Here is a 14,492-nt window from a genome sequence, read left to right as displayed (position 1 = left end):
AGAAAAATATTTAGTATACACATCCAGAAATGCATATACTATTATATATTGTACATATATTTATTAGTTTCAGATGTAGCCATTCTTGTATTTTGCTTGTTTACATTATTGTATTTTGCACAACTCTGTTGCTTGTGAAGCTCGCACACAAGAATTTCACTCACATGTGCTGTACCAATGTACCTGCACATGTGATGTGACAATAAAAGTGATTTGATTTGCAATGGCGTGTCCAGCGGGGTGGCCTGGGGGGGCACAGGCCACCCCCCCAACCAGACTGGTCACCCCAGGTGCCACCCCAAAGGCAAAACAATAAAATTCAATCAAATATCAAATGTACGATTATGTTTTCACGGTGAAGCTCAGATATCCGAGTGTAAGTGAATGCAGCATCGGCTTCTGCGCTATGTGCATCACGTTAGCAAAGGTAGGAGAGCCAAGCACGAAAGATGGCACCGCAGGAAACAATTTTTCGGTGAAAGAAAATGAGGCCAGAATAAATACCGGTAAGTAATATTAAGTTTGTTGAGTTTAGTAAACTTCGGTGAAATTAGAATACCAAGGAAAAAAATAACACTTAAAGAATTATTGCAGCCCTCGAATATTTCTGACAGTATGCTACTGAGGGCAGCTAACATAAGAGTTATGAGTTATAAGATATAATCTAAGTCGTAACATTGCTGTATGGAGCTGCAGATTTGGTTGCAGGTTAACATAGCTGGACTGGCCATCGGGCATACCGGGCATATGCCCGGTGACTTATTTTTTATTTTTTTTTGTAACTGCATGAACAATGAGAGGTGGTGGATTGGCCAGATGCAGGTCGATGTGTAAAAATGACTCAGTTGTTTGGTGGTGGCTATGGCGGGGCTTCCACAGAGGCAACAGGTGGATGAGGGCAGGGGAGGCAGGAGGAGAGCCCCGAGGCAGCCGCCAGTCCGAGTGTCAGGTGAACTGAACTTCAGGTAAGAAGTTATGAGCTGCAGTCTATCTGGGTCAGATATGAACCAAGTTTAGGTGGAGTTTATTTTCGTTGTGCTGACTTTTTACCCTCAGTTACAATAACTCGTACTGCGTTCTAGCCAGCTTGATGGAGTTTTTAGGTGGGTGGGTGCTATCATGTTACTGATAGTGAACTTTATTTTATTCATAAGGTTAGTTAGTAGAGTTGCCAACGGCTCCTTAAAAAAATGGAATGGTCCCTCAATCAGAGAAAATATTACACGTTTCGTATTGAGCTGAGAAGAGACGCAGTTTGTCCCGAACTTCAGCTACAATGAAAAAGACACAAAGCTGGAGTTATTCTGTGTTTACGCTGCACAGCTGCCTCTTCTTCTCTCATTCTCCCCCTCCCTCTCCTGTTGCTACTTCAATCATGAAAGTGATCAATGATCAGCTGATCGTCTCTCTTGTTTATTTATCGCCCACTTTGTGCCAGAAAGAGGAAACCAGCAGATGTTGCGCTAAACAACAGCAGCACGTTTAAGCTTGATCAGCTGTTGTTAGAATTTATTTAATATTAATTTCTAGTATCAGCTGATGTTTGCTGGAGCCACAGCTGTAAAGCTGCTGGTCATGATGTCGGTTTGGATATGTGGTGAGAGGGAAACATGAAGATGAAACCAGGAGATGTCCTTACTGAATCATCAGAGCTGTGATGGAGAAACAGGTTTACCTTTTAGGTGACATGAATGAGTTGAAGGGAAGTTATGAACTGTTTCTGAGAGACAAATAACACCAGCATCCTTTTCTAAGCAGCTGACAGCTGGTAACTGTGCAGGGGCGGATCTAGCAAAGTGTTGCCAGGGGGCCAGGTAGGGCATTAACAGGGAAAGGTGGGGCACAAAGAAATACTTTTCTTTCTTATTCTCATTTAAAATATCTAGCTTTTATTAAATAATTATCTAAATCTTACAACCAAAGTTTTTATCTGACGTAAAATGTATAGAAATCATACATATACCAACAAGACTGTACATCACTGTCACAACAGCATTTGTTTTCAGTCAAAGGCTTTATGGCTTTAATACCTGGGGGGCCCGTCTCTAGTCAAAATGCCCGATTTTCTGTCCCAGTCCAGCCCTGCAGGTTAATACTGGCAGTGTCACCATGCCAGCTGACTGGATTTCATCATCAGCCAGTGTTGTTCTTTATCAATATTACCAAAGTTTACCATAAGGCAGCATAGAAAGTATTTACTTGCCTTTAGGTTTTATTCAAATGTTAGTCTTTTCAGTTGTTTCCCCACTTTTTTCCTGTTTCACAATCAAACACCAGTTTGTGAGAAGATTATCTTCTTTTTTTAACAGGCAGATAAAGTTTTGCATTGGCTAATTTGTCAATTGTTTGTTACAAATGTTCATATTTTAATATTAAAAAATGTTTTTGCCCAAAACATATGTGTACTATATGTCAGTAAAAATACTATGCAAATATTGCTGTCCTTGAATGCTGAGTAAACACTGACAAAACACTGATTGTATCTCTTGTCCTTTAGCAACGCAGTATCTAAAAACTTTGCACCGTAGTGGTTAAAATCTCATTCTAATAAGAGTTAAAAGCGCATTCGGTTATTAGGTTTACAGGGTTATTGAATTATGGTTAATAGAATTGTTTTTAACATTATCTGCCAATTACATCTGCCACCCTTCTCCAAATCTGTGCCCCTACCTGGCCCCCTCAACAAAAATTTTCTAGACACGCCACTGAAGAAGTGAAACAACTGCCTTATAGTATCTTAGAGGTTTTACATGGATTTTTAATATAGGTCACTGTGTTACTTTATAGAATAGTTTGCTGAAAAGCATCAACGCAGTTATATTTCTCTAAATGTCAATCACTTGTGAAATGTTTCTTTCCTCAGGATAAGGGATGGGTATTGATAAGATTCCGATTCCGATTCCATTTTCGATTCTGTTTAACGATTTGATTCTTTATTGATTCTCTTATCGATTCTTTTTTTAAAAAAAAAAAGGAGAACACAGAGGTCGATTAGCTTAGAACTTTCTTTTATATCTTCTCTTTGAACAAGGTAGAAATTTAGGAGTAACATGGCCTTACAAACCCAACAGTGAGATCTTAAGAGATCCAGCCTATGGCTCTTCAATCGGGTGTCACAGGGCCCCCAGGAAAAAAAAATGTAAATGTAAAATAATAAAATAAATATTCTTCTGTAGCAATAACAAAGTATAACATAAATTATTCTGTGGCAATTACACAAGAATATCCAGTAATGTCCCTGCCTACAATTAAACACATTCACTTACTGAAAATCGGGGCATCTGCTGCGGCAAATGGGTGCAAGCCTTTTACCACAAACTTAGTCACTGCTCGGTGACATTCGTCTATCCTGGCCTGAAAGGAGACGCTACCGGTAGACTGCAGCGAGAACTGCCAACATCTGAGCCAGACTCTGTCTGTCTGTCTCATCATGGTCACCTAAATGCACAGTAATGGCAGGTTTTGTAATAAGGCAGATCGCGCTAACATAATATGCGCTGTTAGTTGATTATTTACCTGCCGCATTAACGGGAGAGGACGTGCAAACGTTACCGCTGCTGCTGGGTTGAGATTCACGAGTCCGGAGCGGAATTAAAAACACGACATTCATTTAAGGTCATTGCGTGTTTTGTGAGCAAATGCTTTTGCATATTCGTAGTGTTTCCTCTCTTAAATGAAATATCTACTTTGCAAGTATTGCAAGTTGCCCTGTTTGTCATCCGTTCTCTTAAAGTATAATCAAACTTTTGAGCGTTTGAGCCGTGTTTCCTGCCAGGTAAATGATGCTCCGCAACGTGGTGACATCATTCGGGTCGACTGGAATCGATAAGGGAATCGTTTGCAAAAATGGCAAACAATTCCAAGGAATTGAAACAGTTCGCAACAAGAGCCGGTTTTCGATACCCATCCCTACTCAGGATACTATCTCCAGCAGGGTTGTCATCTTCATCCTCCCCATCAACAGTGCCTTCAACCCCATCCTGTACACCTTGACCACCAGAGAGCAGGTGGAAGTTTTACTCTGTCATTGGCAGAGGAGACATACATTAAAGAAAGACGGCAAAAGCCTTACCTCGTCCAGATCTTTATGGTGACGTCACAAGGTCTGTGCTACCAGCCACCCGTTTACCTCCAGCAGGTGTCACTTATAAGCACAGAACCTCGCTATGCCTGATGATGTATTTGTAGAGATACAGCATTTTGTAAGCTAATTTTTATTGTTTTACTTGATCTTTAAGAACAAAGTGTGCTTCAACAAGACTTCAACAGACTTTTGCTTGGAAATAATCAGCAGTCACTGTGCCGTCTCATCGCGCTCTGACATTTATAAAATGTGATGACAACCCCAGAAACAAACACCAACCACCCTCAGCATGTGACTGTCTCATCATGCCGTTCAAGCTACATGTTGACTTTATATTTGCAATGAAATTTGAAAGGAAACCATTTCCATTTATTCACTTACGTTCAGTGTTGGGGAGTAACGGAATACATGTACCGCCGTTACGTATTTAAAATACAAAATATGAGTAACTGTATTCCATTACAGTTACCGTTTAAAAAGGTGGTATTCAGAATACAGTTACTTTGTTGAAATAAATGGATTACACTGCGGTACTTTCCTGTTTCATATTGTCGCGGGTCAGGACTGTTTGGGTTTGGTTTGACAGCTACGTTCTGTTGTTCCAGGCGGCAGCGTTACGGTTGCCATGGTTACAGGGCGACGCTCTCTCTCTCTCTCGCGACTGTGTGTTTCCTGGGTGAGAGAGCGCCTTTTCGTTGTTGTTGTTGTTGTGCTAAGCTAACAGGCAGAATGCTACAAGCATAGCTCTAAAGAATGTAGCATCATGGGCAGTGTAGTCCGTGTTGCAGGGAGAATGGACTGCCATACACGTTATGTGTCTGTGAGCGCGAGGAGGGAGAAAAAGGGGAGTGGAAAGGTACGAGTTGTCATCGAGCAAAAACGGGAGCTGGAAGCATGTAAATATAATAATAACCACTGCAGCCAAGAAGAGAGCCTGACGAGCCCAGTTGTAAGTAAGCTATTAAGACTCGACTGTACACTGTGTTCGTGTTTTCCTCCGAAAACAACAAGTTCCATTGGAGCAGCCTTTCAACGCCTCTCTCTGTCTCTCGCAAGAAAAGTTGACCCACACAACAAAGCAAAGCTATTTTTGGCTACGAGCCGACAGGGACCCCGCCGTATTAGTCAGAGGTCCCTTTACTACAGTTCGGAGTCGCGGACCTTCAGTAATAGTAATAAATCACACAGCAATAGTACATTCACGTTGTTGTAAAAACCATGATAATATATTAATAAGTAATCCAAAGTATTCAGAATACGTTACTGTCATTGAGTAACGTAACGGAACACGTTACAGAATACATTTTGGGGCATGTATTCTGTATTCTGTAACGGAATACATTTTAAAAGTAACCTTCCCAACACTGATTACGTTCCTTCAAGGTGATACAGGTACATCCTGGAGAGTCATGTAGAGGCAGACATCCACCAATGTTCACATTCACACTCACATCCAGGGTAAAATCACCAAATATCCTAAAATGAATATATTTGGACCCAAATAGTGGTTTTACAGATTATTTTCTACTGATAAAGACCTGGCTGGCTGATTTCCAGTGAAAACAGAACTTTTCCTGGAAATTAACAAAAAACATCTTTTTTAATGTCTGGGCAATGAGCTACCAAAGCTTTTTATGTAATTTTATTTTTTATTTCTTACTATCGAAGCCCCAAAAGTCATTCTGTCAGATTTCTTGTATTTATTTACAGCAGCATTTCTTTATCATGTAGAAAGAGATGCACAATTTGAATTGCACGTCTTAGTAATCTGTTAAGATATAGGAGGGAATAAATGTGCAGTTAACTTCTTTAAACCGATAGAAAAGGGAGTTTCAGTTAAGATGAAAGTGAGCTATATGTGGCCCATGATGTAAAATGTGTTTGACATCCCTGCCTTAAAAGTCTATCAAGAAAAGTGTTTAGATGACTCTAGTAAAATGCACACATAGATCCTAACCCGTCACTGTGGTGAACCTTTTATGAAGTTTAGAAGCTGTGGGACAAACACAGAGGGACTGGCAAATACCAGTGACACAATATTAATGAATCACATATTTTTATATACAGATAAGCTTTCCAATTAATCTCTCCCCACCTACTTGTCTTTTTGCCCTTTAATTCCTCCATCCCCATCACTTTTTGGGTGTTTTTCAGCTTGTTTAACTTTCCTCATTATTCTTGCTTTCATGTCATATTCTTCCATTTACATGTACTGTATCTGCTTTGACTGGACTAATGTTGAAACTGAACCAATATGCTGCAGACTCTATGTGCTATAGTCATGCTGTTTAAGAGAACTGCTCTGAACTCCTCATTTGACTGACTGCAACTGGATGAAAGCATTTTGTACACGCATGTCATGTTGCATGTAATTAACTAACTGACAAATGAGGAGACTGAATTGTGACACTCTGAACATCTGCGCACGAGACGTTGGAGCTGGACTTTTGCAGCTTTCTTTCATGTTGTGATGACTCTGATTTTTTCTATACCAGTGCACCAATGTACCTTTAAACAGCTGCTTTAACTTAGTGACAATCATTAAAGGTGGAGGAGTTTACACACTGAGGACATGAAAAAGGAAAGCTGCACAGATAAATAAAAATGGTTATTTAATGCTTGCGTACATTTCTCATTAATATGCCAAGCAATGGAATCCCAACAAGGCCCATTTTTCCTGTTATGCTGTTTTGATGTGCATATGTTTACGTTTAGTGTATAAAATTCAGTACGGATCCTCTCGGTGTGAGTTGTGTGCTTTTGATTGTGTTTGTTGGTGTCAGGCCTTATATTGGTTTCCCGAAAGTTTTTTCTTTTTAACTGAAATTACAACAATAAAAAGACATGAACGAATATGAAGCACAATCAAATAATTTTGTCTGTTTTGTATTTTTTGGTCATTCTTTAAGGCTTTCTGTAACGTGAAGGGAAGAAAGCGCAAGCAAAAATAACCAGTGGTGTAATGAATTAATGTGTTAATTATCAGGTTAGCTATATAGGTAAAGCTATAGCTATAGGTATAGGGTTAGGGTAGTCCCATAGTATAGGATTAGGTACTCTATAGGTAATACTCTATAGGTAACTCTATAGGTAATCCCATAGTTGATTGCAGAGCTAATATATTTGCTAATATGATAGCAAATCCATGAGCTAACAGGAAAAGCTTCTTCAGCTCTAAGACCCCAACTGTCTGCCATCTATAATCCAGTTTTGAGATCCCTTCCCAGACGCCTTAACGGCCACTCACATCCTGGGCCATTTGACCACAGTAAATCACATGATAGGGGTGGGGCTAGGTCTCACAATGGGTTCATCTGAGACCTTGGCTGATTGTGACCCACACCCGCTTTCACACTTTAGCTCTTGTGATTAGGAAGAGGATCAACAGAGGGTCCATGACCCTCTTGGGGACACTCCCATAGGGCTTAAAATCTGGGACTCTCCACCAATTGCTCTTAGAACTAAAGCTTCTCAGATGAGAGGTGAAACATCTTCAAGAAAATTAAAGAAGTCCAGATGCTTTTTTTCTTTCTGAGCTCCATCGACTATGATGACCTGGATGACTGAAAAAATTAACAGACACACCACAGGAGTAACAACCCTAAATATAACAAATACTGAAAAGGTATTAGAAATGAAACAGGCTACACTGAAAAAAATGAATGGTTAGATTGGATATTTTGGACCACCTACCAAGAAAATGTCTCATGCACAACCGCTAGACCAACCCTAGCCACATCACAATTTCAACTCGCATCAGAAAATAGTTCAGCCATCCTGGCACGCATGCCGAAGATGTTCAAGTTGTTCGCTGCCCCCGAATGAAACCTGCAAACTGCTGCACTATCTTTACCCACCTGTAAAACCACAAACCTCTCCAAATGTTGATTACTACCCAGGAAATTACACCTGTTTTTATAGGAATGAATTGAATTGAATAGTGTACTTATATGGGTTTATTTTACAGGATAATAATTTTGGTCATGTGTCATGTGATGGGCCAATGGTATGACTCCCTTTAATGGGTTCCATTTATTTCCCCACAGCATGAAATAGCAGAGAGGCCAGTAAGAAATCACACTTGTTTTGGCATATACATCCTTTTTCCATCAAGGTTATTGAGGAACCAGCTGAGCTGACCCAGACTTTCAAATCAAAGTCAGGGTTTTCAATCAAACCTGTAGTGTTGGAATAATAATTTCCTCTATTTACATTTTCTTACAATGATAATCTGTACAAATGCAATAAAGTGATGCAAAAAAGTGTTGGGTTTAAGAAAGCTGTTACACATTCAAAATCAATCATATTTTATCGCTGAGATATCTAAACATCACATGCTAAAAGCAAGCGAAAACATCCCATTGAACATGGACCCTGAAGCAGCAGGGTGGGTAACAAGTTACTTTTTAAAATAAAACTGTGTATAACAGCTAGAATAGCCATGTATCTAGCTCAGAAAAGTTGTAAATAACAACAGGGGCCACAGAGTAATGAAAGCGACTGCTATGCATGCATATGTATAACTGATGGTATTTATGAAGTAGAATAATCACAAATGAATCATTACAATTTGAAATTAAATGCAATGCAATCACCTTTTCCTACATGCTGTATTTAATCACCATAAAGAAAATATCCTATAATTAGTGGTAAATTACTGAAAATCATAGTATTCAAAACACTGTTAGAATGAGAATCTCAAAACGTCATGTGTTATGTACAAAAAATAACAAACAAAAAAGCAAACAGAAAAACAAAATGTTTTTTAAATGGCACTTTGGTTTACTTGTGTACTGATACAACACTGACTGCATTTGCTAGGATTACTAGGGATAGGAATGCTGAGAATTTAGTGATCCCTGTTTCATTATCGATAACACTTATCGATTCAATTCCTTATCAGTTCAATAAGTTCAAAACTTATCAATATGTTTTCATCGGCTCTGCTTTGAGAGTCACCACCATCGCTAGCATATAAAAATATATCACATCTTACATGTGCTCTATTGACCACACAGTGTGTGCATGTTGCAAATGTTTGTGCATGTTGGAGATATTTCTGCTCTTTTTGTGATTAGTTTTGGGATCCATCCACTCTCTTCCGCTTATTCTCGCTGGAGCCTTTCCCAGCTCAGTTTTACAAAAAGTAATTATTACACATATTACACAGAACATTTTTCACACTTTAAAAAAAAATGCTGTATGTTACTTAATTACTCCCAGGAGAGAGTAATTCATTGTACCACTCATTACATTACTTTCTCTGTAAAATAGCTGAAACACACTCTCTCATAATTACCATTTAACAAGATAAACCTGCTACTACAACTCAACACAGCAACACAAATACATGTTCTAATGAGGACAAACATATGATCTTTCTCTTAGTATTTAGGTATGAATACAAAGCAAAGATGAAAACCGGCAGGAAGAGACTTTAAAGTAATGACCAGAGTGATTCAAACATGAACAGGTAGAAATGGAGACTGCAACCTGACTGCTCATTTGTATGTTACTGTTGATGTTAAGGGTCTTGGTGCTGGGCCGGCATTCACTCAGTTTTTACTCTTGGTTCTTGGCTAGCTTAGCATTAGCATGCTGTCCGTGCAGGTCTTTTTGTGCAGGCTGAAGTTGTGTTAGCAGCATACTGTGGTTGTTTTTGTCTTGATATAGTTTAAAGTTTACCATCACACTCTCGTCCTTTTGTGCAATAAAAATAAATGTCCACATCCATGCTGTAGATTGTGCTGCTATTTTCCTTGTCTGACACACAAACTGAAATCAGCTGAGTGTAGTGCAAGTGCAACTGGAACCGGTAAGTGAGATCGATGGGCAGGCAGACTAACAATTCTAATGAATTGGACTACTGGAGCAGGTTCTCTACAAGAACCAGTTTTTTATATAAAAACATCAAATACATTTTCAGCTGCTATAATCTTCAACATTTCATCTTCTAAAAACAATCATGTAACCTTTCAGAAAGTTGCTTAAACTCAATCAAATAACCCATATACAATTCTATTGCAATAAAACAAAAGAATTGATGGGTATCCCATGTCATATGCAATGGTAAATGGACTGATTCTTATAGAGTGCTTTTCTACTCTCCCAGAGAACTCAAAGCACTCTATACAACATGCTACAATCACCTTCTTCTATACTTATACTGCTTCCTAACCACATTCAGACACATTCATACTCCGACGGACTGGAGGAGCCAGGATCGAACCACTAACCGTCCGATCAGCAGGTGACCTGCTCTACCTCCTGAGCTACAGCTCAGCTACTTCAGTAAGCTTGAAACAAAGTGCTCACATTTTTCAGCAGCGTACCCTGGAATTGTTTGGGATTGTGAACATCAGATTTTGAAAGTTATGGGAAGGCCTATGTTACAGCGACAGCTGCAAAAAAGCCTGAAAACCAACCTCCAATATAGGGTGAAATGCAATGCTAAAAAAAAAATAAAGGAACACTTGAGAATATAGCATCACATCATTTACACTTATGGCATATTGATCCAGTTACTCAAGTAGCAGAGGGAGTTGTTAATCAGTTTCAGGTGCACTAGAAAGACAACATTGAAACCTCAAAACAGGAATGGTTTTACAGGTGGAGGTCAGATCTTTTTTCCCCTTTTCAACTTTTGACTGTTTTTTCACTAGTTTTGCATTTGGCTGGGGTTAGTGTCATTACTGGTCGCACGAGGTGATATTTGAACCCTACAGAGTTTGTACAGGTAGACCAACTCCAACAGATGAGAGCAGGTTCACCCTGAGTAGATGTGAACATTATGCTGCAACTTGTAGCACTGTTTAACATCACCAATTTGGGGGGGGGGGGGTGTCACTGACTGTCTTAAGGAGTCATTTCCGTGGAGGGATGTGCAGACCTCTGCAGGCTAGGCAACAGTACCATGACTGCCATTGGGTATTAAGGTGAAATCATGGGATCAATTGTCCAACCCTGCACTGTTGCATTTTGGTGGAGTATGCAGGCGTGGAGGATGGAGGAATTGATACCAGTGACTAGCCCCCATGCTTGCTTGACGTACGTCCATTATAAAACCTTTTGGACAATATATGTCAGTCCTTTCAGTGCTACCAAGTTGCAGGAGGAGGACACCATCTGCTGTCTCATTAGGAGCATGCCTCCCCATTGTCTGGCATGCATACACGCATGCAGGTACCATACAAACTACAAAAGTGGTGCTGAAGGTTCTACAATGCTTTTTTTAATTGGCAAGTCAAAGGCCAATTAAATTCTTGTTGGTCGTCATAATTGCCTACAACAGATAGTTTCTCTTTGATAGCACAAAAAGGATTTGTACTCATTGGGCAATAAAATACTGAGACAAATGGAAAACCAATAAACGTGAAAATCTAAGGAGGAGAAATGTAGATTTACACAAGTTGGAAAGATCTTTGGTGTCATTTCTAAATAACTTTCAAGATTATTGCTTCAAACAAAAATAGGTAAATTCAAATCATTTTGATGTGTAACCACCAAAGACCCAAGCTGTCACCCTCAGAGGAAATGAAATTGGTTAGAATGTTCATGAAGAACTCAAGAGCCACCAAACACAAACCTGCCATGAACTGGAAACAGCTGGAATATTAGTGTCACTATCCACAGTGAAGTGTATTTTCATCACCGCTTATCTAGTGCTATCTAGGGTTGTGGAGGTAGCAGCCCAAGCAAGGATGCCCCCGTCTTCTCAGCCGACTCCTTCAGCCAACCCAGGAGAACACTGAGGCGTTCCCAGACCAGCTTCTCCCCTCCCCTTGTATACCCCATACTCCCAAAGCACCTGCCACAGAACATTCTGAGGGATACTGTGAAATGCTTTCTCCAAGTCCAAAACACATGTAAAATAGTTAGGCAAACTCCTGGTTCAGCATTCCATGACCAGGACAAAAACCTCACTTTTCCTCCTGCATCCAAGATTTAGTTAATAGACACTCCTCTCCAGTACCCTGGCATAGATCTTCCTAGTGGGCCTGAACCCCTGTAGTTTGAGCACACTCTCCGGTCTCCCTTCTAAACATGGGGGCCGCCACCAGGGTCTGTCAGTCCACCCCAGATCTCGATGCAACATTGAAGAGGCAAGTCAACCAGGACAACCCTACGATACCCAGGGCCTTTAGGAACTCACTGATTCATTGATTCCTGGCAGTTTGGCCACTAAGGAAGGTATCTTACCACCCAACTATGTCACTTAACCTGTTGAAGTCAACAACAACCCACCCACACTATACCACTTTCTCCAACTGGTGGTTTCCCAAAAATGCAGACGGAAAGCCTGTTTCAGCAAGACAATGATTCCAAAGAAAATCTCTTCAAAACTCCATCAAAGCTTCTGGAATGATCTTTTCAAAGCCTAAAACTCAACCCTATTGCAAACAGTGGACTACACATAAAGGTCAGTTCTGTACCAGGAAACCAACCAATTTAAATGGTCACGGTGTTACTTGGTAAGGAGGTTTATATATTTGATCCTGTATGCATAATTTTGACCTTGTGTGAATCTGAGAAAAACCCAAATAAATACAAACTTTTGAACCAACATCTTGTTTTTAAAGTCATTAAAGATTTATGCTGTATGATAATTTTACCCTTGAAAGAGGACAGCTCAAAGAAATAATAAAAAGACCATAATTACAATGACGAGTGAAACTTTTGACCACAATTGTATATATCCGACTTGTAGTCATAATCCATAGTTATAATAATATTGTAAAATAACACATAAGGACTAGCATTTTATGGGTACATAGTGTGCCAGTTTGTAGAAGACACAGTGCTGAAGCTACAGCCTTGTTGTAAGGCCTAATCTTGGTTCAGAGTTTCTGTGTGATTATTCACTGTCCAGCTTCTTGAGCTCTGAGGAAGGACTCTCTCTGGATGGCAGGATATCGTAGTGGCAGGGGATGTGGCTGTTTCTTGGTAAATCATATGGATCCTGCCCGAACTTCACAAGGCCACTGCCATTTCTTGTGGACTGGATGGTGCTTACTGTTGAATCTGTAATCAAAGAGATATCAGTTGGCATAGTATAAGGTACAAAACTGTTGATATAAAGAACCAGAACACTATTTTAAGATGCTTACTTTTAATCATGTACCTCTATTTTTATTTGATTGAACATTTATACAAATAGAAATAAAATGTCAGAAACAGTGAGAAAGTCTAAATCAGAGAGGAACTGTGGCAATTTGTCTATTCAGTTCTTCTATTTTTTGGGACAATATTCACGTATTTCTTACCTCCACAGGCTCTTGACACAGTGTAAATGAAAATGTCAGCCTTGAAAGTATTTTGAAAAACTTAATACAAATCAAAGCATTTGTTTTTATAGTGTATGTATGCGTAGTATGGTGAGACTAGAGCCATGCTACAAAAATCAAGAGGTTCATGACCAGCCCATGTGACACATGATGTGACGTCAAAATCGCCACGAGACACTCACAGCACATAAAAGATGTTTTTTATGTTTGCATGCTAAAGTTTCCTTACCCTTGATAAGTTCATACATGATAGTTAGAATGTGCTTAATGGCACAGCTACACTAAGTAAAATAGTGGTTGGAAACTGGGACAAGACAGTGCTGTGACCAACTTGCTTCAAAGAGTGTGACCAGGTTTGTGGCCACTCACAGCTGGTTGCCATCATATAAGTGACTCTGCTGTTTGCCACGTTTTCCATGTGCCAGGTTTGCTATGCTTATTCTACTGTAGAAACATGAACAGCTAGAAATGGAGGCTACAAATCTGACTGCTCATAACTGCCTGTCAAAATTTAGGGTCTGGCAACTGGGCTGGGTTTCCCCGGCTTTATCATCACTCTGGGTTCTTGGCTAGCTTTGTATTAGCAATTTGTATTACTTTATTGTTATTAGCAAAAATAAGCCGATCGTAGCAAAAAACAAAAAAAACAACCCCCCCCAAAACAAACAAACAGAAAAAATAAATAAATGAAAATTTATTATTTATTTTACCTGCCTGGTGCACAGATAACTGAAGAAGCTTTACAGTTCCAATTATGCTGTAAAGTGATTACTGAATTAAGTATAGTAATGCATTATATTACTGCATTGCTGAAAAATGTAATGTCAAGACTGTGGAGTCGAGGGTTGAGGGTATTGTGTTGTCAAACTACAGGTGACCAGTTGCTGCAGTCAGTCACCAAATGTGAAACAATCCAGTGCAATTACTGTACAACCAGCAATTTTGTTCTACCTGCAAGGGCATAGTTCTGCTATTTTCACTCTGAATGGGTTTTTAAAATGTTCATTAGCATGATATAAATCAATTTATCATGTTTTTTTTATTGCACATTGTATGAACTGATAGCTGATGAATCTGCAATCTACATCTACAATTCACTTCAAGAGTTAAAATGTTAAAATGTT

General features: G+C 39.5%; 1 protein-coding gene across 1 annotated transcript in view; it reads right to left on the bottom strand.

The window, feature by feature from the left end:
- Positions 1 to 5,915: 5,915 nt before the first annotated feature.
- The window catches only part of megf10 (multiple EGF-like-domains 10), a 63,394-nt gene continuing 54,817 nt past the window's right edge, over positions 5,916 to 14,492 (bottom strand). The window contains exon 25 of the mRNA XM_085280563.1: positions 5,916 to 13,105. Coding sequence (XP_085136689.1) covers positions 12,939 to 13,105 — 167 coding nt within the window. The 3' untranslated portion in view covers positions 5,916 to 12,938. The remainder of the gene's footprint in view (positions 13,106 to 14,492) is intronic.

The sequence above is a fragment of the Mchenga conophoros genome, linkage group LG7 (genome assembly GCF_057382185.1).
Source record: "Mchenga conophoros isolate Kocher_MC1m ecotype Shallow Benthic linkage group LG7, M_conophoros_male_GT1.1, whole genome shotgun sequence".
NCBI lineage: Eukaryota > Metazoa > Chordata > Actinopteri > Cichliformes > Cichlidae > Mchenga > Mchenga conophoros.
This window is presented reverse-complemented; position numbering and strand designations above follow the sequence as displayed.